At 50.8% G+C, this 22,765-nt stretch overlaps 1 protein-coding gene across 3 annotated transcripts; it reads right to left on the minus strand.

Annotated features, from left to right (window-relative positions):
• Positions 1 to 1,419: 1,419 nt before the first annotated feature.
• LOC308262727 (annexin A8) lies at positions 1,420 to 17,217 on the minus strand (the record flags this gene model as incomplete). Of its 3 annotated transcripts, XM_080695360.1 has the most annotated exons (12): positions 1,420 to 1,479; positions 4,413 to 4,535; positions 5,692 to 5,750; positions 7,660 to 7,755; positions 7,973 to 8,066; positions 8,608 to 8,667; positions 9,105 to 9,184; positions 9,984 to 10,074; positions 10,676 to 10,789; positions 12,038 to 12,132; positions 13,203 to 13,293; positions 17,197 to 17,217. In XM_080695360.1, the coding sequence occupies 12 exons, from the start codon at positions 17,215 to 17,217 to the stop codon at positions 1,420 to 1,422; spliced, it is 984 nt and encodes a 327-aa protein (XP_080551486.1). The 3 variants fall into 3 exon arrangements, with proteins under 3 accessions (XP_080551486.1, XP_080551488.1, XP_080551487.1); XM_080695362.1 differs by lacking the exons at positions 12,038 to 12,132; positions 13,203 to 13,293; XM_080695361.1 differs by lacking the exons at positions 9,105 to 9,184; positions 9,984 to 10,074.
• Positions 17,218 to 22,765: the final 5,548 nt, after the last annotated feature.

Consider the following 22,765-nt stretch of genomic DNA (forward strand, 5'->3'; position numbering starts at 1 on the left):
TTATCCAAGGGAGGAAGTGAGTTCTTATTTGTGCAGAGAGCCCATTGCATTTTATATATACCAAGTACAACCCAAGTATGGCATCTGTGGATGGATGGGGGCCTTGGTGGATGCTACAGGAGGGGCAGTCCAGCTACAAGCTGGAATAGGACCAGGTGACTTTTTTTTTTTTTGTGGTACTGGGGTTCCTTGAAACCCTTCTACCTCTGGGCTACACTCCAAGACACCTATTTTTTATATTTTTATTTGGAAACAGGGTCTCTTAAGCCAGCGAAACTGGCTTTGAACCTACGCGATCCTCCTTTCTCTGCCTCCCAAGCGTGGGGATTACAAGCATGTGCCACCGTGCCTGGCTTGGACCAGGTGACTTTTAACGTCCCTTCCAACCCTGGGATATCAGCTGCCAATCAGGAGGCAGACAGAAAGTGTTCTCATTTACAGTAGTGGTCCCAAGGTTCCTTTGGGCACAGCTCATCCCCAGCATTCCCTCTGGGAAATGTCCACAGGTGAGCTCAGGTTTGATACCTCCCCAAAGCTCTGTTTCTGACCAATCACATTGTTTTTTACCCTGGTCACAGTGAACAATCCAAGGACACTTTTTGAATGTACAAATGTTTATTATTTGGAAACTCAGAAAATACTGAGAAAGACAACCCTCAGCTTCACTGAGTATCCAGTCTCAGCGCCCCTTGGGTCAGGATGAGTTTGGTCTGCACAGTGCGTCATGGAAACAAAGAGCAGTTGATTTGGTCAACAGCCAGGGAAGCTTCAGCCTCTTGGGACAGTGTCCTTGGGTCAGGACATTGACTTGTAGTCTAATCATTCTGCTATTAGGATGGTGTGAGAGAATTTCTATGCAGAGCCTAATGTTTTCCAGTGAGGTTGGTAAATGAATGTTACAGGAATCCCAAATGGCATAAAAAAGTAGCTGCACATAGGGTAAGTGCTTAACAAAAGGGCTCTCCCGGTCTTCTCACTGGTTACCTGATAGAGAAGCATTATCTCAGCGGCACCTGCTAGGAGCCATATTCCCTGGTTCCTCCTTGGGAGACCCTGATTCAATAGATGGGTACAGAGCTGAGATACATATGTGACCTGTATCTGGTCAAACTTGGGGAACTCTTGTCTAGAAAGGAAAAAATGACCCTGGACCCCTTCTAGGCCCCTCATTCCAGTGCATTTGTCCAGCCAGAAGTGTGCTGAGGTTGGTGCTGTGCACATGCCTGGAAATGACCTGGGGAAAAGATGGAAAGAGGATTCCAGGGGCTGGTCTCACCATCTGAGTTAGAAACATTGGTGGAAAGCACTAGAAACTGGGAGATAGAAGTCTACAGCCTGCCTGAGCTTCCCACCCCACCCCACCCCACCATGGACGGCAGACTCTGGCTTCTTGGCCTCTGCACTCATTCTTCAGGACTCTCAGGGGTCGCTGCCCACCAGGCTCAGCAGGGCGTTCTTGTAGTCACCACTGGTGTCATCCTGAGGGCAAGAGGGACAGGGGGTCACAAGGGGTGTGTGAGAGGCTGGCCTAGCTCGTCAAGAGCAGCTACTGTTATTATTCCTGAGAGCTGTGCTCCTTGGGCGAGTTCCATCCCTTCAAGTGTTCCTATGCCTCGGGCTCCACCTTGTACTCTCCCTCTTCACTTTTCTTCATTTCATACTGTTTCTTTGTGTCCCCTTTTTATCCTCTTACCAACCACACATGAGAGAGTTGTGGGAAATGACTCACAAAGACAGTCTCACTCTTAAACAAAGAAGGTGTGGGCAGTTTCATCACCCCATCAGTGGCCCTAGGGCCCCTCCCCATGCCACATACAGGACCCAGGTGCACCCAACCATTTACTTATTCAACACAATCCATTTTTACTCAACACCTGATACTGCAGTTCATGGAGCCAAGGGTTAAGGTGTGAATGTGAAATGTCCCCCAAAGCTTGTGAGTCAAGGGCTTGGTCCCCAGTACTACCATATCCAGAGGTGGCCTTTCAAATGTATTGGACCATGAGGGCTCTGGCCTGGTTAGTGGGTTAGACCATTGATGGATTAGCAATTGGGAGCTCATGGTAACTATAGGAATCAGGACCTAGTTGGAGGAAGTAGGTCACTGGGGGCGTGTCCTTGAAGGATACTTGTTGTCCCTAGCCCTTTTTCTCTGCTCCCAGCTGCCAAGTGGGGAACAGTTGTGTTGTAACATGATGTTCTTCCTCATCACGGATCCAAAGCAATGGAGCCAGCTGAGGATGGGCTGAAACCTCAGAACCTTTTCTCCTGTAAGTTTTTTTCCCCAGGTGTTTTGTTTACAGTGTTGAAAAGCTCATCACACTAAGTTTAACAGCAGGGTGCCCAGTGCTAGACCTGGAGGCAAGGCCATGGGGTGGAGATCTGCATTGGCCTGGACCATGGCCCTGTCATATAGTGACCGCTGCCTAACCTGTAAGACTTGTTCTTACCCCTATAAAATACCATGGCTGTTGATGGGCATCCTCCTGAGATGTGGTGAGGGGTGACTCATAGGAAGACTTGAGCCTGCTGCTCAGCAGCCAGCTCACGCTGGGGTCAAGAATGTCCCTTCGTCTATGAGCTTAACCCCACAGGTTCAATGACTGAGCCCCATTTCTTGGCCATGGGAAGGTCTTAACAGAACTGCTAGTCAAGGGTCTGCACACAGAGCCTGGGGGAGTGGATAGATCATCAACTCCCTTTTTCTGTGGCTGAGGACAATGTGACCAAGAGAGGGAGGTGGTCTCATCCAGGGCTGTGTGGTGGGTACGTAGAGGGCCTGGGGCTAGTTATGCTTTGCTCTGGAGTTTAGGTCTCAGGGAATTAATGATTGCTTGATGGTTTAGGAAAATTTATCCATATTCTTGTTGAATTTATACAGAATGACCTTTCCTCTAAAGAAATTTTTTGGTTAAATTATTCACAGCTCCCACTGAACTCTTTTTAAGTGACAATGTTAGGCAAAATTATCAATTTCTGGTTAAATAGCTTCATTTCAATTCTGAAATAATTAGCCTGTTAGGTCTCTCTGTACCATGGGGTCTAATTCTTAGGTTGAAGTGATCATTTTACTAAACATTTTATGGTTGTTGTTCTTTGGAAGTGTACGGTAGCTCTATATAAACGGAATGCTGAGAAGGAACAGAAATCGTTCTGATGCCATAAGTAACTGTGTGTGGTTGAAAGAATGCGTGACAATTGGCCTGAACTGCTGTGGGAGATGTGGTAGCAGGCCAAGCTGGTTTGTGCTTTGTTCTGGTCTCCTGGAAATGTTGGTTGAGAGGTCAAAAAACAAGGAGTAATTCTACCCCTCCCCTCATCCTACCTACCTGCAAGTATGCAGGGGTGCTGCCCCGTCCTAAACATCATGAAGCAGAATTGCTCTCTAAGCATAGCAAGCATCTCTCAGTGTCTGCAGGGGATTGATTTCCACACCTCCCCCCACAAAGACCAAAACACACAGATGGTCAAGTCCTGTATGTAAAAATGATATAGTATTTACATGTAACCTACACACAACTCCTGTCTCCTCTTGCAATCATCTCTGGGTTATTTTACCTAATACTGTGTAAATGATATGTTAATAGTTATTATAGTTTATTACTTAGGTGATAAGGGGAAGAAAAAGGTCTATATTTTCAGTTAAAATGCATTTTTCCTGAATATTTTGATCCTCAGTTGATTAAACCCACAGATGCAGATCTCGGGGATGTGGAACCCAAGGATGCAGAGGGTCAACTGTACTGGAAACTATGTATTTCTTGGAAAAAGTAGTTAGCAACCTACCTTTGTAGGAGAAGTAGCAACCTGACATAGTAGCCAATGAAGACTTAGGGCCATATCTGCCATGATTTGTCTACTACTAATAAAATTCTGAAGTATTATTTAACATTAATTTCTACCACATGAGCTATTTCTCTTGAACTTATGGTGGTCAACAGTCCCTCTGTATTTGAAGGCTCTAGAACATTCACTGAGTAGAACCTGGCTGCATCCCACCTGTATCCTTCCAGTTTATTTCCTTGCAAGTATGCTGCCAGGACCTCTTAAATCTAGATGGAGCCAGGGTCCCAATTCCTACCAAAGAATTACTCTCATTGATTTCTCAGATATGGTTTCTTCTGCAAAGATTTGGTATATTTCCAAAGGAGTAACCATAACTCAAATATGAAACCAAGTTTCTGGATCATGCACAAAGGGTTCTCCATGCTCTGGTCTCCATGTGTTCCCTCCCCCCCAAAGATATCCCCTGCGGTCAAGCTACACTTCCCTCCTTCTTGTCCTCTGCACACACTCCAAGGTAATCAGTGGAAGTGTGTGACGACCACTGGCAGGGGATGGACGCCTATGACATTGGTCACAGCATCCAGGTTCCCGGTGGTGTCTGTCACAATCTGGCAGTAGAATCTTACCATGATCATGCTGCTGAGGGTCTTCCCATACATCTCCTTGAACTGATCCTTGACGAGACTTAAGTCGATCTCACTCCTGGAAACGATGTTCCTTATAAGGGTCCCATCACGTGTCCCTGCTCCCTGGACAAGACAGCAACAATCACCCATCACTGTCACCTTCTTGTAAACCTCTATAGTCATGGGCAAATCTGGGCACCAGGTTCTGGGGCTTTTCAAGGGAGGGAGATGCCGGAATGAGTCTCCGCCTCAGCAGGAAAGCACTAAGAGGGATGCTTTGGGTTAAGTTTTAGGGTTTAGATTTCAGTTTGGGGGTTAAGTTGTAGGATTTCCTTTCCTTCAATTTCCTCTGATTCACTGTCCACATCTCTTTCCTTAATAGATGCTGAATGCCCCAAATTACACTGTGTGCTTGTTTCACTACATCAGTTTCTAGACTCCAAAACTCACTGTTCCAGGCAGAATACTTCTTCCTAGAGCAGCAGCAGCATCAAAGTCAAGTGGCCATCTCCCAAGCAGGATATTCTTACTATCTTTCTTCACTAACCAGTTAAATGTCAGATGGAGCTTTCTGACCCATGTACTCTCAAGCCCCCTCTTGTTTCTGGGGGCACGTGAGGCTAGAGGGCTTGAGATTTCTGCTATGACTCTTTTTCAGATGGTGTCCATAACTACACATCAGAGAAGATGAGCTCTGAGTTTATTCTTGGGGAACTAATTTGAGCATCTATCTTCCAATTTGGTTCTAAATATTGGAAACTGATCCTGGGATGAATGGCTTGGGCATCTGGTTTGGTGGCTAGGAAACATGGGCAAGTCTAGGCTGATGCCCCAGACACATTTGCTCTTTGTGACAATCTCTCTGTGAAGTCCTCCTTTCCAAGAATGACTTGATTCCCAGAAATCCTCGTCTGTGACCTCTAGTAGCAAATCTTCTCTCGTGGAGGCCATGTGTATTTTGGGTTCAAGTCAGGACTCTGCCACTCAGCTCTGGTGTGACCTTGAATGTGAGCCTTGGTCTCACCCCCTGTAGGATGGATATTACATCACAGGACTCACAGGGTTGTAAAATCTCAGTGCAATGAATACCCATGACTATAACTGCTCAGATTCTCCTGTGGGAGATGTGGCTTCCCTTCCCTAGACTCAGTTTGTCTTCTGAGAAAGAAAACCTTCGGGATGTACAAGAGGTTAGAAAAAGACAGGCTCCGAGCTCCCTCGCCGCACAGCTGCTCCTGTGTAGGGCTGATCACAAGGGAAGCATAGATAGAAGAGTTACCTTCATGGCATAGTAGAGTCTCTCTGCAAAGTAGCTATGAAGGTTCCGGGTGCATTTCACTGGAAGATGGAAGAACTCTGTTAGTGCTGGAATTTGTAGGCAGTGTTGAATATACCTTATTTATTTATGTTGTGCCACAGGGCTCAAAGGCTAGCATTGTGTAAGGCTCAGCACATTTCTCTTTTTGTATTGTATTTCTAAATTTTTATTGGTGCATTATACTCATACATCTTAATAGAGTACAAGATGGTAGACATACATGCACACATTACTCAATTAGCCCTTACCCAGTTCCCACCCTATTCACTTTTCCCTACCTCCTTCTCATATATGTCAACATATCTCTCCATACCATGCCTAGTTCCAAAATGATAGGTTTTGTGTCAGGCAGAGGGGAGCAGAGAAGAGAACCTAGGGCACTAGACACAGCTCCAAATACTCAGGAAGGCAAACAAAAGGGTGAGGTGTAAAATGCACTGGGTGTCCATGGGAATCATCTATTGACGCCAGCTTGCCCACCAGAGGGCAGTTAGACCCAGGGGCTCTCACTCAGGCACAGCACCACCAAGAATCCAGCTACTTGGAGCCACTGGTCTTGGAGTGCCCTGCCATCAGAGACCCTGCACTTTGAATTCCTATGTGACAAGTGAGGCTCAGCCCAGGAGGACTGAGGCAACAGGGATGGGGACAGGCCCCATGGTACACCTGTCATAGCTATTCCTGCAGAGTTGGCATGTGCATGGGGAGCTGGCATTTTAAGGCAGGGCCACAGAAAGAGTGTGGCCTTGAGGGATGTAGGTGTGTGTTTAAGCTCTGCTTCGATGGTATTTGGGTGACTTCATTGCTCAACCACCCTGACTCATCTGTGACATGAGATCAAGTGAGGCTCTAGGGAGAATAGACAGGAAGTGGCCAGCACAGTGGTGCCCTGCACACCTCCACTGGTCCCTGACAGAAGATAGTCCTCAGGAGGTGTTATTAATTAGGATCGAGGGACTGGCTTTGGAGGCTGTTATTGGAGCATAAAGTGTGCATTGATGCTCCACAAAATTGGACTTTGTCATCACAGTCAAGCTGGACAGATATTAAAGTCCACCAGGGATATAGGGACATGGAGGAGCCCCCTAGCTGCTGGGCTGCAACAGATTCAGGCTTGGGGGAGGAAGCTCAGAGTCCCAGCCCAGGAGAATCAGCTCCATTGTGTGAGCTGGTACAGGAGGTCCCTGGGCTTGGTCCTCAGGTCTCTGCAATGACTCTTTTCATCATGGTCTCAGCTTTGAACCCTGAGGTATGCCTTGGAATGACTCATCCTAAGAGCACCTGGCTTCCTACTGTGCTCCCCAGTGCTGGACCATACACCTCTTGGTTGAGACTCAAATCGCACACCATCGTTTCTCCGATTTGCAAATAGAGTAGGGCCTGGGCTACCAAAACCAAGATTTTCCCTGTACACGAGTACATATTTATACACACACACACACACACACACACACACACACACACAGAGTCTCTCAGACACATACACACACTCATGCATGACTCATTCTCACATGCACACATTCCCATATTCCCATGTGCAGTCTCTTAAACACACATTCTCACACAAACACACACATGCATACACACACTCATATTTTCACAGCTCATGCACATACTCACACATTTACAATTATACACAGTCATACACACACACACACACACACACACACACACACACACACACACCACTGCGTACCATGCAGGCAGCATAGAAAACAGTCCTCAACAGGACACCCTGAGATTCTAGGGGTGGAATCATCCCAGAGTGCAGGCTGAGACTGTCTGGGGTGTGAGGAGGTCCCTGAAGGTGAGCATCGGGATCCAGTCATTTGCTGGTGCCTCCCGAGGCCTCTTTTCCTCCGGTGCTGCCCCATAGCTGAGGCCTGTGGCTGTGGATGCATGTGCCCGGGCACCGAGCCTGGCTCTTACCCACAGTGAGCATGGCCTCCTCCAGTGAGCCATGGGTCTCACTTTTGATGCTGTCTTCGATGCTCTTGTTGGCGATTTTCTCATACTCATTGAACACTATGGAGAGAGAGAGCTCCACTTAGGGAATGCATGGAATAAGCGGCTGTGTGTCATGTGCCCCCTTGCCTTCCTGTTGGTTGCCAGGGAAAGAGTCAAGGCTCTCTGGATCTCCCCAAGTCCATGACTGCACAAAGCTGCACAACAGTCATTTGCCACGAAGGAGAGGTACAGTGAGGGCAGCCCCCGTGCCCCGTGTGCCTCCTTTGCTCCCTACCTCTTATCAGGTGAGTGGCACTGCGTGTGCACAAGATGGTGATGAATTTCATCTCATCTGTCCCACGAATCTTCTCGCCGGCTGCATACAGATCCTAGCATTGGGACATCCAGAGCCAACCAGTGAAGGAGAGTGAGAAGGTAAGAACCTGGAGCCAGGGCGGATCAGCCCCTGCCCACTGCGCCTGGCCAGCAGCCCTGTGTATCCAGGAGCTTACTGTCTAACCTCCTTTTACTCCAACAGCTCTGGCTTAAAATCTTTCTTCCACACTGGGACCGAAGCTACTTTAGGAAATTAGCTCCTTGGGCAGTGCTGAGCACCAAGCTCTCCGCCAGCAGGCAGATACATAGAGATCTGGACATGCATGGTCTAGTGCCCCGGGTGTGTGGGCTAGTCCTGCCAGGTCAGAGCTTCAGAGCACCCCCATCCCAAACTCAATCACTCTCCTTCCTTTCTTCTGAGTCTCCCCAAGTCCCCTCATTTCCTCCTCAGACACTTAGGGCAGAGACCTGCAGGTTGCTGAGCAGGGTGGGTCCCAGCCTATGTCAAAGCAAGCACCATGGGAAAAGGGACATGGAGAGGAGCTTGGTTCTTAACTCCCAGGTCTATATGAGAGGGGCTGGGTGCAGCCTCACCTGAGCATCCTGGAGGGCCAGTCCTGGGTCCACAAAGCCGCTCAGATCATCCCTGCTGCCCTAGGAACACAGAGCACAGCTCTGTAAGCAGGCTGGCAAGCAGCACAGCTGAGGCTAAGGGGGCAGGGGGGATCAAGGGTGGAGAGGTCAAGCCTTGGTTTTCTCATCTGTAGAATGGGAGAAGCAGGGCAGCCTCACAGTGAATGGGATTCGGTGAGCTAAGCTAGGAAAGAGCCTGGCATAGGACCTGCATGAAGGACCTGCTCAGTACCAGGTATATGCACTCCTCCATTTCCTAAGTGTCCTCACCTGGCCAAGTGGGGAGAGATGCAGGTTCTCTGTAGTCAGGACCCTTCTGCCACACTGAGATGCAGCCAGGCCTCTAGATTGTCCCATGGCTCTACCCCACCCCAGTGGCTCTGTTCAAGGGCCACTCCCTGAGGCATGAGTGTTGGGATCCCCAAGCCGCAGAGTCCCAGCAGCCTGGGCTGCGCTACCTGCAGGAGGCACACCAGGATCCGCTCCAGGTAGCCGCTTGTGTCTGCTTGGATGTCTTTCTCCAGGCTAGACCCGTATTCTGTAAGGAAAAGGAAGCGGTAGAGATGGGTGGAGACCCAGGGCCTCTTCAGCATCTGCCCTTTTTATTCCAGCCCTACACTTTACCCCATAAAAGTCTCCTAGGAAGGACAAGTCCTTGGCACAGGGTGAGATCACAAGGCCTAGGTGTCCAAGTGGCAGAGGTCTGTCACCTGCTGATCCTTCAGAACCAGAAGAGATCTGATGCTCCATTAAGCTCACGCACAGGTCACGACCAGGCCAGAGAGTCTGGCAGGGGCTGCAGATTGCTCCATTTCATCACAACATTCAACAGAGCCAAAGCCTACAGGCAAGCTCCCCCTGACTTCCCAACATGGGGAGACATGTAAGGGTACATGTCTCCCCAAGAGACACGAAGTCTCTTGCCTTCTTTGCATCTGTGACTTCTTTGTCCTGCAACTGTGTAGGACATTTGGCCGGAATTCCACAGAGGTGAGGATGATGGGGTAGATGACCTTTTGCAGTCTCCTGAGTCAGCCCATGTACGGCCAGAACAGAGCCACCCTGTCCGGTGCTGACCCAGCCTGGTAATGGCACTGCGTCAGCAGGCTGGGCACATGCCCCGCTCCCTAGTAGCCTGTGAGCTTGGGTCTGAGTCCTGTTCAATTTCACAGTCAGGGGCAACACTGACACACATGGGTGCTCAGTGGGTGTGAAAAAGCCCCCAAGGCCCTTTCCAATGGCCAGCACACTGCCTGGCCCTTGTACCCTGCCAGAAAACTTGTGCCATTCTCAAGCGAGCCCTTAACTTGCCCCTCCCCATCTTTGCAGCCCCTTACCCTCTTCATATTCCTTCATTATCTCCCGCAGCTGGTGTTTGGTCCGAGAGGCCAGGATCTCAATGATGACTCCCTCTTTGGTTCCTAAGCCCTGGGGACAGAAACGTTTGTGTGCTGGAGAGCTCTGCTCGTGGCCTCCTTTCTGGAGGTACCTCAGCCTCAGAAAGCACTTGCTCTGCCACTCTGATGGGGCCTCTGTTGGAGGTGTTACTGGGGGAACCTAACATTCGTCTTCAGTGATGGACACTCAGCTAAGCTCTGTCCCAACTTTCCCTCCTGCACTGGTGGTCTGAAACAGGGGGCTCCACGTGTGGAGCCTGAGCCTCCTGATCTGTAATGTGGATAACAAGCTGCCTTACTCTGAGGGTGGAATTAAAGATCAGAGATGTAAAATGCCTTGGTGCTGTCCAGGCAGCAAATATCCTGTGATGGAAATGATAGGACGTCTGTGGTCTGTGAAAGCAACAGGAGTGTGAGAAGCACAGGGACCCCAGGGCCAGGCACAGGACTGCAGAGGCGGCTTTCTAACTTTACTGCACACCTGGTTTGACCTCAATCTGAGAAGTGCTGGCCTGAGCTTCATAGTGGCCAGTCAGTCCTGGCGTTGGGTGACATCCTGAGCAGTGCGAGGCAACCATGCTGGGCTCGTCCAGGACCAGGTGGCCACTGTCAATGGGGGCCCAGGGAGGTACCTTCATGGCATCGTGCAGTTCCTTGGCCTCATATCTGTATGGCGGGTACATAAGGGCCACGATGAGTCTCTCAAACTTGCCGCTGAGCTCTAACTTCAAGGTTTCAGTGAGATCCTAAGGCAGGAAAAAGGAGAAGCAATGGATGACCTGTCCTCAAGGCCATGAGGTGCGGGCAGCAGGGCCCAGGGCTGGATTCCTGTGCGGGCTGTGCATGTGCTGGCTGGGGTCTCTTGGGCCAGTTCTTTAGTCTCTCTAAGCACTGCTATCCTTACCTGTTAAGCAGAGATAATGGAATTCTATCTAATGCCACTGCTTAGCGGGGGATGGGGAGATGCATGACTCACTCAATACTAAAGGCAGTGCTGGGCACACCCTCAGCTCATGATGAAACAATTCCCATTGGCTTAAAGAACTGAAAGTTCTAAGGGTTTCCACCCTTAGCTTACCATGAGATGCCTTTCATTTTGCCCAAAGTCAAGGGAGGAAGGACTGGAGGGAGGGAGAGCGGGAGGGATTCTTTCTTCTGTCTCTAAGGGTACATGTCTCTACAAGGAGCCACTAGGTCATACCCAGCTGGTTTGCACAGAGCCACAGGAAGACCAGGGACTTTGTTAGACCTACATTTAAATTCTAACTTTGTTGCTTATAGTTTCATTGGGTAACTTTTTCAACCTCTATGAACATCACATTTTGAAAATAGAGAATGACACATTACTCTGAGTGCTGAGAAAAATGAACTGTAAAAATGTGTATTGGCTTCTCCAAGGGAAAATTTGGGCCTCATACCCAGTCTTCTTGGGTTAAATCATACTAATACTTGGAACCAATGGAAACTTCCAGGCCACATGGCTATGTGGCATGTATTCCCGTGTTAGCGTGCACCTCCAAATGTCTATCTCCATGCCAGGGTGGTGGGCAGGCAAAGCACACAGGTGGCAGAAGGGATGAGGTGCAGTGTGAGGAGCTCGAGAGTGCCTTCCATGGGATAGGGGGGCTGCATTGTGCGCAAGTGGGAAAGAAGGTGGTGGGCTTGGGGAGCTGGATGAGCAAACCTGGGAGGCAGGAAGCACAGAGCTCCAAGACAGAGCTGGGGAGCAGCTGTGATGACCACGGTGCAGAGGAGGTGGGAGAGGATTTGGTGCCTGGCTGCAGATGGGTGGCGCCAGCCTTGGGTGGGGAGCTATAAATATGCTTGCCAGATCACACAGAAAGGCTGGTTAAACTTGAACTTCAGATGAATGAAGAGTAATGTTTTAGCAGAAGAATGTCCTGGGAATCCATTATCCCCATGGGCTGGCTCTAGAGAAGGCCCTTCTGGAGAATGGGGTCCCTCCCAGGCTGCAGGCCTGGCTTCCCCCTCACCTTGCCGAACTGAGCCTTGAAGGACTTGGCGATCTGCTGCCGCTGCACGTTGCTTCTTCTGGTGAGCACATCGATGATGGCCTGCTCGTTGGTCCCTGCAGGGTAAACAATGTGAGAGACCTACTACCTCCAGGGCACCCCATGAGCATTAAGGAAGGGGGAGGGCAGCTGCTTGGTGGCAGAGCAGTGGGGACACAGCATCATGTAGCTCCAAGAGCCCCAGATAATTCTTAGGAAGTTAAGCAAGACTCATAGAAAATCTGCTTCTTCCTCCCCACCTCCCACACACACAGAGTTGGGGTGTAGCCCAGGCCCAGCCTCACAGGGATGGAATCTGAAGACCAGATGGCTCTGAACATCACCTCCAGATCTTTGGGGCTTGGACAAGTTGGAGCTCTCGCCCTGCTCTCTTCATGTTGGTCTTGGCTGGGGAAAGCCATGACCCATAGTCCAGAGGACTGAATGTGAGACCCACCCAGCCACGCCTGGAGGGCACAGCCTTGGACAAGCAGGCCCCGCCTGGAGCCTCTGGTTCTCATTTGGGAGGTGGAGATACTTTATGGGAAGCAGAGGATGGTGTGTGAGAGTGAGTCTGGGGTTTGGCTAGGAAGGACTCCCTTCTGAGATGAGACTAGGGCTTGTGCTCCAGGTGAGCCCATCTCCATTCACAGACCTGCCAAGGGCTGCACCGGGCAGGTGCAGGAGATAGGAAGGAGCTGGCTCTGTGGCCAGCCAACATGGGGTGGGGAGCAGCTGTATGGATGATCCCCTGGGCCCTGGTTCAGCCCTACTGAGCTCCCTCCTTCATGACCATCCCAGGTCAGTGCCAGCACTGTCTCAGGGGTCCAGAGTTCTTGGGGCCATTGTGTGAGTGAAGAAGCTCAGACTGACGGGATGCAGTTGCCTGCACAAGGACACAGCAGATGGCCTTCTATCCCCCGTTACTCAGGAGGAACATCTGCTCTCTTCCCTCCACCTTTGGTCTAGGAGTGGCACTGACCACTGCTGGGGAAGACGGGGTCTATGTAATTCCCTGCATAGCAGAGTTACTCTTAGAGTATCATGGGGACACTGCATCCCTGGCTATCCCCTGGCATCTGCTTTCCAGAGGAAGACCCCCAGAGAGGCTCAACTCTTCAGGGATGGCACCACAGTACCCACTCACCAATGCCCTTCATGGCTTTGTAGAGCGTCTCTGCATCGGGGTCTGGGTTGAAGTGCGGGCTGCCCTTCACTGTGACGCCCTCCTGTTCAACCTGCAAGACAGCCAAGCCTGCTTGATGGCAGAAAGGGGCAGAAATGATGGTATAGGCTCCTAGCCACCTCGCAGCCCACCCTGGCAAGGTGGGCATCTTCTCTGGGCACTGAGATGTGCAAGCCAGTGGCGGAGCGCTCTAGCCCCTTAGCCAACAGACTGGAACATCCAGGGCCATAGCTTGCCACCAAGGAGGCCACCAAGATCCTCCTATCCTCACCTGTGCCATCTGAGTACCGCTGCAGGCCCCTCCAACCCCTTATCCAGGCAGCAGGGAGGGTGAGGAATAAATGCAAAGGCTTCTTGGAGCTGAGTGGCTGCCTTGAGAGCTTGCAGATATGGCTGGAGAGCTGGGCATGGTTTTGTGTCTTCAAGGAATGGTTTGAGCTCAACCTGACCTCTCCTGAGGAGTAGTCACTTACCTGAGATTTAGAGAGACCCAGCTGAGCATCCTGACAGCTCAGGTGTTTGCAAGTCCACAGACTCATGGGGACAGAGAGTTAGGTTTAGAAAGAACTGCAAGACTATCTGAGTACTGTACAGCAGGCCAGATAACCAAAGTACTTTTGACCTGCAGGCCTCCAATCCTGGACTTGCCTGAGGACTCTTTTTTTATTAATTAATTTATTTTTTAAATTGGTGCATTGTAGTCATATATCAATCACATTGGAGTACAAGACTTGAGAGGATATACAAGCACACATCATCCAATTAGCCCTCCTCCAGCCCCCATCCCATTCCCTCCTCCTCCCTCCATCCCACGCTTCTTTGGTGATTTACTTTGATACATTTGTTTATGTACCTCCTGCGTTTTAAAGAGGCTCAGCTGAGGACTCTTTTGATGTGCACCCTGCATAATTCCTCAGATGCTTAAGAGATGGGCGACCATTCTTAATTATGTGTTTTGTTGGAAGGAATGGTAAAGCGTGGAAGGGAATTGGAGATAGACAGTAAATCTGAGGAACACTCAGAGATTCTTCACATGGAAAGGAGAGTCTGGTCTTCACTCATCTGTCTACCTGTTTCTTCCATCACCCCAATTTATTCACTCATCTATCCATCGATTTCTCCATTCTCTACCCCGTCATCCAGCTCTTCTCCTCTCCCTCCTTTGCTTCCTCCCTCTCTTCCTTCCTTCCTTCCATCCTTCCTTCCTTCTTTCCTTCCTTCCTCCCTCCACCCATCATCTTCTCTTCCAGTTACCAGTCCTCTTTTCCTTCCCTTCCCTCTCTCCACTGACTCATCCAAATCATGCGTTAGATCCTAAACATACAGAGTGTGCTCACCCATGGTATGCCTGTAAGTTTTTCTTATTTCGTTTGAATAAGAGGTAAAGCATCTTCCTATATTCTCTTTTTGAATTTCAAATATCTGGTGAGAGATCTTTCATTCTCATTTCTCAGCATGATGTTTTACAACAGAAACCATTAGATAATTCCTTGTGGAAGTTTGAGCCAGAGAGCCACTGTGATCCCAAGTGTGGCCAGCTGTGGATTCATGTGCTGCTGTTACCAGCTGAAGACTGCAGTCTTTCTGTGCCGGGGGCTTAGACACCATGCCTAACTCACTGTTTTCCCAACAGTCACACTGGGTGAGTGTCAATACCCCATTTTACAGGTGAGGGGGCTGGGTTCAGTCATGCATCTCTTAAGCAGTGGTGCATGGACCTTACCCGTGGCCTGACTCAGAGCTGAGCTCTGCCCACCCCCACACCCTATTCATGACTCAACCATTCTCAGACACTGAGAATGGAAGGGAATGGTCTTGGGGTGTTTCTGGGGCCTGGGAACATGGGTGAGGTCTGAGCTCTCAATGGCTAGTTTGATCTTCTGCCCCCAAGTCAGCACACAGGGACTATGGCTGAGCAGGCTCTGTGACCTGGTCACTGAGGAGTACCCGGCTCAGCCAGGCTCAGGGGCAGTGTTCATTAGCATCTCCCTGGTTGTCTCTTTTTCCACAGTATCCCTTCCCATGCTGAGGTTTTAGAAAATCAGGGGCAATGTTTTGGAGATCAGAGCTGAACAACACCAGAGCCAGCTCTGGAAGGTTCCTTCAAGTCTGTCTCTGGATTCTGCTGGGCTAGACCAGGTAGCTAGTGGACAGATGCCTTTTCACTGAAAGGGGGACCAGACAACATGAAACTCATAATAGCCCTGTGAGGGGGACAGAGGAGCAGCCTTGCCTCTGCCTTGCCCAGGTATGAGGCTAACCAACAGGCCTGCAGACAGAGGTATCTTTTCCAGAGGGGCACAGAGAGAACCCCTCCCTGAAGAAGGTTGGTCCTCCTGGCCCTCAGATGGTTACAGATGGGGTCCCCCTGTGTCCTTGCTGCTAGGTCTCGCCTGGACCATGGCAGGCTGGGGCTGTAGACTCTGGGCTCTGGAGCCAGGCTGTCAGATTGTAGACCTAACAGTTACTAGTGTGATGGAGTTGGTACATACCTAACCTAATCATGCCTCAGTGTCCTCATCCATGGAGAGGATGAGTTGAGAGAATCTGGTGAGGTATTGAATGAGAGGAGCCTCGAGGCATGTGTGCACATGGCAGGGGCCTTGTGGGTGCATTGGAAGACCTGCCAGGCTGACTAGGTCCCAGCACAATGGCCCCTCACCCCTGTCCTGTGGGGTATACTTGGCTTTGGGCACTGCCCAGGACTGGGACTTCCCTGCTGTGTCCCGCTTGAAGGCATGTTCTGGCTGTTCTGGCTCCACGATGTAACCGGGGGCTGCCCTGGCCCTTTGCTCTGTCTTGGCTGCTTCTCTGGGGGGCCAGGAGGACAGCCCCCTTTCACCCTGGCTTCCCATCCAGAGACCCAGATTGCATGCACCTGAGAGACCCTCTCTGTGTTGTAATATTGTGACAAGGAGCTTCCTGAAGCTGGGAAGGCTGGGTCCTCCACAGAGAGGCTGGGGCTCAGGCTTAAGGGAACCGGGCTCTCAATGGCCCAAGCCCACTTCCTGCGGGACCTGAGTGTGCTTGATGGCTCAGAGCCTCAGTTTCCCCTTCTGTACAGTAGAAAGTGCTGCTGTGAGACATTCAGAGCACACAGCCTCCCTGCCTGCCACGAGATGTCACCCACTTGTCTGCTTCTGGTTTCAACTCCCAAACACAAATTAGGCTCTGGACCCAAGTTTGGACAAAGTTCCTGACAGTGTGTGGCCCTCTGTGTCTCAGCCCCTGGCCACCCTCCTGAGGGCCAGGTCCTCCTTTTTACCCTTTCCCCAGTCGTGACAAATGTCATGGATCCCTGGCTCAGCTTTCCAATTCCCAGAGTCAGAACATTGATGGGTCTCCCAACAGCTGAACACCCCAGCTCAAAGCCCTTCAATGGCTCCCCATCGCTCTTACATTTAAGTCCCAAACTCCTTAGCCCGCCACGTGAGGCCCTTTAGGATCCGCCCTGCCTACTTCTGCACGTCCATCTCCAACCCATCCAGGACCCTCAGGCTGTGCTGAGCTACTTCCCTCCAAAGCCAAATCCCATCCCTTTCCTGCCTTTCACATACTGTCCCTCCATAAAGAAGCATTTGCTGGATTCTCACCCACACAGGAGCACATGCACACATCCACAAAGGAAGCTCCCTGTAAACCCCCTCCCCTGAGTGGCCTGACCTCGCAGGGAACCTCCCTCTGGATCCCCCAGCCCTCAGCTTCCCATCGCATCTCAAGCTTGCTTTCTGTCTGTCTCTCGTGTACCCATCCCTTCTCTGTGTGGGTGTGAGCCTCCGGGCCCAGGCAGTTTCTCAATTCCTGCTTCCTTCCCAGGGCTTGACCCTCCAGCCGGAGGCCAAGTGTGGTCTGAGCAGACCTCAGCTCAGGTTCTGCCTCTACTTTCTCTTGGGCCTCCCAAGTGGCCTACCTCCGACATCAACCTCTAACCTGGTCCCCAGCTTGCCCCACTTACCCACGCTTTCCACCAGGCCATCTTGGTCTTCTTTCCCAGGAAGATGAAGGAATGCTGCTTGTCTCGGCTCAGGGACTGGACACCTCTGGCTTCTAGCAGGCACTAGAAATCAGGTGGGTCTGGGATCCGATGGGTGTGGTGCTCTGTGGGCCCGGGCCCCACCCGGTGGTGCCACCCCTGCCTCCTCCTCCCCTCAGGGTTCTGCTTGGCTCTGGGCCCTTCCCCTGGCTCCCAGCCCCACCCAGGCCCTGCCCAGGCCTGCACCAGGGATTACACCATGTGCGGTCACACAGCCTGGAAATTCTGAGCTGGCCTGTGAAAGCCGACCTAGTAAACACAGCTGTGGTTTTGTACAGGTTTTGCGAAACCTCCATCATAACAACAGGACTAAGGCCATGTGTCCCTCCCACTTTAACACAGTTTCCACCCAGGTAACACTGCAGTGGGAGCTCAGCAATGGACACGAGGACACGGCAGCCTCGATTCATGGGATGGCGCAGTGTCTAAATACCTCTTAAATCATGCCAGCTACGTTGTCCCTTGGATATTGGTCACGGCTCTGAGAAGCAGGCATGAGTTCTGCATGCTAGGGTAGGAGACAGAGGCTGTAGCGCTTAGACAATTTTTCCCAGTGAAACATTTTGTAAGAATCAGCCAGAACCACCAGGCCTCTTGAACTTACAGGTTCCTGCTCTGCTGAGGTCTCTACCACAGGGGCTACAGAGGAGGAAGGGATCTACCATGGAGAAGCTTAAATTTTGCTTCTCTGGGGTTGACCTACCTGGGGTTCTGCCCCAACACTGTTCTCCCTAATGACCCTTTTTACCCAGGCAGCTCCTACCACCCTTCAGCATAAACATCCTGCCTCAGGGACCACCCTCCATCCCAAGAGAGCTCCTATAAGACTCCCAGAACCCCCGGTACTCTGGGAACAGAGTGATGCCCCATGGTGGATTTTTCAAAGCCAGTGAAACCTTGTAGGCCACAGGTAAAAATCATGTTGAAACTCAGAGTGCTCACTCAGGCTTGCTGACCCGGGCGGTGCTCTCTGCTCCACACACACAATCAGCCGGTGGCCTCTGCTGGAGGTGTGGGCTGGGACAGAGAGGAGGGAGGTAGCCGGGCCCTGGGCAAGCGGCCACTGCCCAGAGCTGCCAGAAAAGCTGTGGAGCTGCCATGCCCACTGACCCGTGTCAGATGTCTTCAAAAGAGGGAGAGTGCACAGCTGCTGCACTGTGGCTTGCTGGGTGGCTCATTCTGGGGTTCTGGTGCCTCCTTGAGGGCCTGTGTGTGGGACCGGGCGCTGTGCTGGTGCTCTCAGGGGCTCAGCCCCACGCTGTGCGTACGTACATGCACACTAAGGCACTGCCACCCAGGGCCAGTGGATATGGGGAGTGGGCCTCCTCTAGGAGGGTCTGGCCACAATCTACTTGTGCAGGTCCCCTTGAAGGAGCAAGAGTTTGGACTTAGCTCAGAGAGAAATGTCAGTCCCTGTGACTAGGACAGGCTTCAGGGCTTGGGACAGGGGCACACTGAGGACCACTGGGCATTGGACACAATGAGTCCACAGGAGAGGGCATGACCTGGTGTGGCCTTCTCCCCACCAGTACCCACACTGTCTTTTCAGGCCTGTCCTGACCAGTGCCAGCAGCTAGAACCCTCCCTCCTTCCCTTCATACTAGGAATTGAACCCAGGGCACTCTATCTCTGAGCTACACTCCCAGCCTCTTTTTAATTTTGAAACAGGATTGTACTAAGTTGCTGAGACTGGCCTTGGACCTAAGATCAGCCTGTCTCAGCCTTCCAAGCACTGGGATTACAGGCATCTGCCACCACCACCCACCCAGCAACACACCTTCTTTCTAAGCTCCTTCCTTGTCCAGCTCTGGAAGGCCTGGCCGCATCCATCATTCTTTCTGTGCTTTCTTCTGCCAGCCTCACTGGTCCTTGCTGTGTCAGCCTTTCACCCTCTCAGTATTTGTCTGACCCTGGTGGCCCTTTGGGATCACTTGTATACATTTCCAACTCCAAGCCCAGAGACCAAAGCCAGAGTCTTCCTGTCCTCTGCTCCTGTAGGGGCGTCTGGGCTCCACCACCCGCCCTGAGAGATCCGGTTCCAAGTTTCCACTGGGCTCTGGCATGGTGTGTCCACCAGAACTCCTCACCATCCACTGGTGGCCACATGACCTCCGCCTGTTTCCCCTCTCCTGTCTGGACTTTCCTCTCTGCTGGGTGGGCTCTCGCTGGGGTATCTGGCAGGTCTGGCCTCCACCCCATCCAGGCTGATTCTCTCACCCTGGATTCTCTGGCTGACCATGGCCACACAGTGTACTGAGCCAGATCAGGAGAGGAGCGGAAGCCTCTCTACCCCTCCCCTCCTCACGGAGTGAACTGTGGCCCCAGACCTGTCTAGGCACCTGAAAGAATTCATTGTTCCCTGTGCTTCCCACTAAACTGGGGTGGGCCTTGGGAGGACCACCCAAGACAATGGGGATGGCGGAGGCTGGCCCAGTGCCAGGGGCCCTCAGCATCCGCCTGTTGGAGCTGCTGCTCCCCGACCCCACTCCAGGTGCCACTCAAGCCTCTGAGAGCTGGGCGGGGGTGCATCCCAGATGCTGAGCTGAGTGTGGTAGGAAAGCGCAAAGGCCCTGGGTTCAGAGCTAGACTTGGACTCCAGTGCTGGAGAAGGCTGCTCTGAGTCAGGTAACCACTAGGCCCTGCTGAATCAGAGGAGCTGGGCATGGGGCTTGGGTACCGATGCAGCCTGTGCTGTGGGACAGTGTGTGCGTGCACGGGGAGGGAGCCCTTGCATGGCATCTAACCTGTGCCTCATGCATAGCAGGTGCCCAGGTCTCTCCCTTAGGCTGAAGGAGAGAGACACATGCACAGGCTTGTAGCACAAGAAGGTGTGGCTTTCGTTCCAGTACTTTCTCCTTAGGAGGTCTATTGTTTGTTCTGCTTAGTCTTATTGCTACTTCTTCAAAATTAATTCTAAAGGAATTAATTCCTTTAGAATGAATTTTGAGAATGGCTGTGTAGTTGGAAGGGAGAGAAGCGGGTAGGGCTGGGCATGCTGGATGGAGCTGGAGGCAAAGCATGTCTGAGATAAAGGGCTCATGACAAGGTACCAGGGGTCCTCCTAGGTGTCCTCCCCTGCCCCGCCTGATTAGACAGAGGCATAGAATCTAGTGAATTCATCCATGAGGACCCAGAAGAGGGCGTTTAAACAACCTTCCAGGTTCTGTGTGACTCCAGGGCTGGTGCCAGTCTCAGGGTGGTTTTGTCAGCTCAGCAGGATGGGAGGTGTGGCAGCCGGCTGGGAGTTGCAGTGTACAAGTGAGAGCCACAGACAGCAGAGGCTAGAAAGAGTCACTGTGGTGTTAATAGATGTTCATCAGCAGTGTCAGTTGAGACTGAACCACCTGGTGCACTGGACCTGAGTGAAGACCTCCTTGACCCTGAATATGGGATCTGTTTTAACCACCTGTGTACAGACCCAGGAGCCCAAGGGCCAGGTCTCCATCCTTAATCTGTGTCCATCAGAAACTCCTAACCAACCCTCTGGAATCTGGACCCCTGGAGTCACCCCCTTCTCAGATGCCTCTTTGAGTTGGTCTGCTGTGTTTGCTTTTTGCCTAGCGCATCAGTCCATCTGGCTGCCAGCCTCAATCTGGAAGATGCGAGACAGAGATGCCTTGCCTTGGGGCCCCATCTCTCCTCAGGGGCTTCTTTTTTCCCAGTGGGGTCCATCTCGGGTACCCCAGCTGCACTGCAGATACTGCGGACTGAATTCTCTTCAGTCTATGATTCTCTTCAACTCTCTTTTGTTGTGTTAAATTTCTAACTTAATTTCTACTGCCCTTTTAGAATTTTGCTTTGGTTCTTTTCAAACCCTGTCAGTCCCATAATTATCTGCTCTTGATTTATAGTTTTATTCCTTTATTCCTTTATTTTTTAAATGTTTTCCACACGTGTGTGTGTGTGTGTGTGTGTGTGTGTGTGTGTGTGTGTGTGTTTTACTGGGATTGAACCCAGATGTGTTTTATCTCCAAGCTATACCCTCATCTCTTTTTTATTTTGAAATAATGTCTCACTAAATTGCTGAAGGTCTCACTAAATTGCTGAGACCGGCTTCTATCTTGTGATCTTCCCATCTCATCATCCCGAGTACTGGATTATAAGTATGTGCCACTATGCCTGGCTTATACACACTTATTTTTTATTTTTTTATTATTTTTATTGCACTTACTTTAATGTCCCCTTTAGATTGTTCTATTCTCTCTGAATCTCCCTTTTTGTTTTTTGTGTATTGGAAATGGAATCCAGTACCACAAAGGAGACATTCTACCTCTGAGCTACACCCCCAGCCCTATTTTTTATTCTTTATTTTGAAACAGGGTCTCAATGAGCTGCAAAGGGCCTCACTAAGTAGCTGAGGCTGGCAGTGAACTTCAATCCTCCTGTCTCAGCCTCCCAAATGCTGGGATTACAAGCGTGCGCCACCACGTCTGGCCTCTCTGAATCTCTTATTTTTGTATGTTTTGTATGTTGTTTCTTGACTCTCTTTGGTTAGATACCTAGGATATTCCCTCCTAGGTTTTCTTCAATAGGAAAGGGTTTTCCTTATGATCTTGGTAGTCTAGAAATGAAAGGTATCTCCAGAGGGAGAGCTGAGTGTCTGTCTTTGCTGAAACCTGTCACACTGTCATTTGAAGATGGGTTATAATGTCACTGTCTCAGCTTGGATTTCCCAACCCTCCTCACTGCAGATGTTGGCCAGTGTGTCTCAGGCATTCCAGGCAGGTGGCCTCCTATGCTGTGCCTGGTGGTGGGGAGTGGGGGTGAGCCTTCATCCTGTTTAATGAGGGTGGGGCTGGGAACTGGGGGAGCCTCTGTAGCTCCTGGCTTGTGAGGAAGCAGATTCTGCCCCCTCCTAACATTACCTCCTAACCTTGTCTGGCACAGAGTGTCTTATCTTAACCCTTTAGGCATAAGCCCTGTTCTTATATTTTTGAGGTGTTAGCAGCCAATCACTGATTGAGCCTCATTCAAGTTTTTTGCTTTAAAAGTGTTTAAACATATGGATGCCACTTAGAAGTTTGATTTTCTTGCTTTTAGCCAAACTTTGCACTAAAAAGTTGTGCTCAGGCTGGTACAGTGGTACCTGCCTATAATCCCAGTATTTGAGAGGCTGAGACAGGAGGCTCATAAGTCTGTGGCTAGCCTCAGCAATTTATAATATTCTGTTTCAAAACCAAGAATAAAAGGCCTGGGGGTGTAGCTCAGAGGTAGAATGTTCCTGGGTTCGATCCCCAGTGCCAACAAACAAACCAAAACTAAACGGTTGTGCCCATTAATGCAGCTTCTTTGCTAAGTACCAATATGCTTAGTGGTGTGTTTTCTCCCAGTAGTCTTTGGTAGCCCAAAATGGCCACAGAAAAGGCCCACAACTGGCTCTACCCATCTGAGTTAGATATTTTACCCTTGACATGGGACATAAAGGAAAAGGTCCAGGGACATGTAGCAGGTCAGAATGAGAGTGTTCCTGTGCCTGGCTAAGGGGTGACAC

This window comes from Muscardinus avellanarius (genome assembly GCF_963383645.1).
Source record: "Muscardinus avellanarius genome assembly, chromosome: 4".
NCBI lineage: Eukaryota > Metazoa > Chordata > Mammalia > Rodentia > Gliridae > Muscardinus > Muscardinus avellanarius.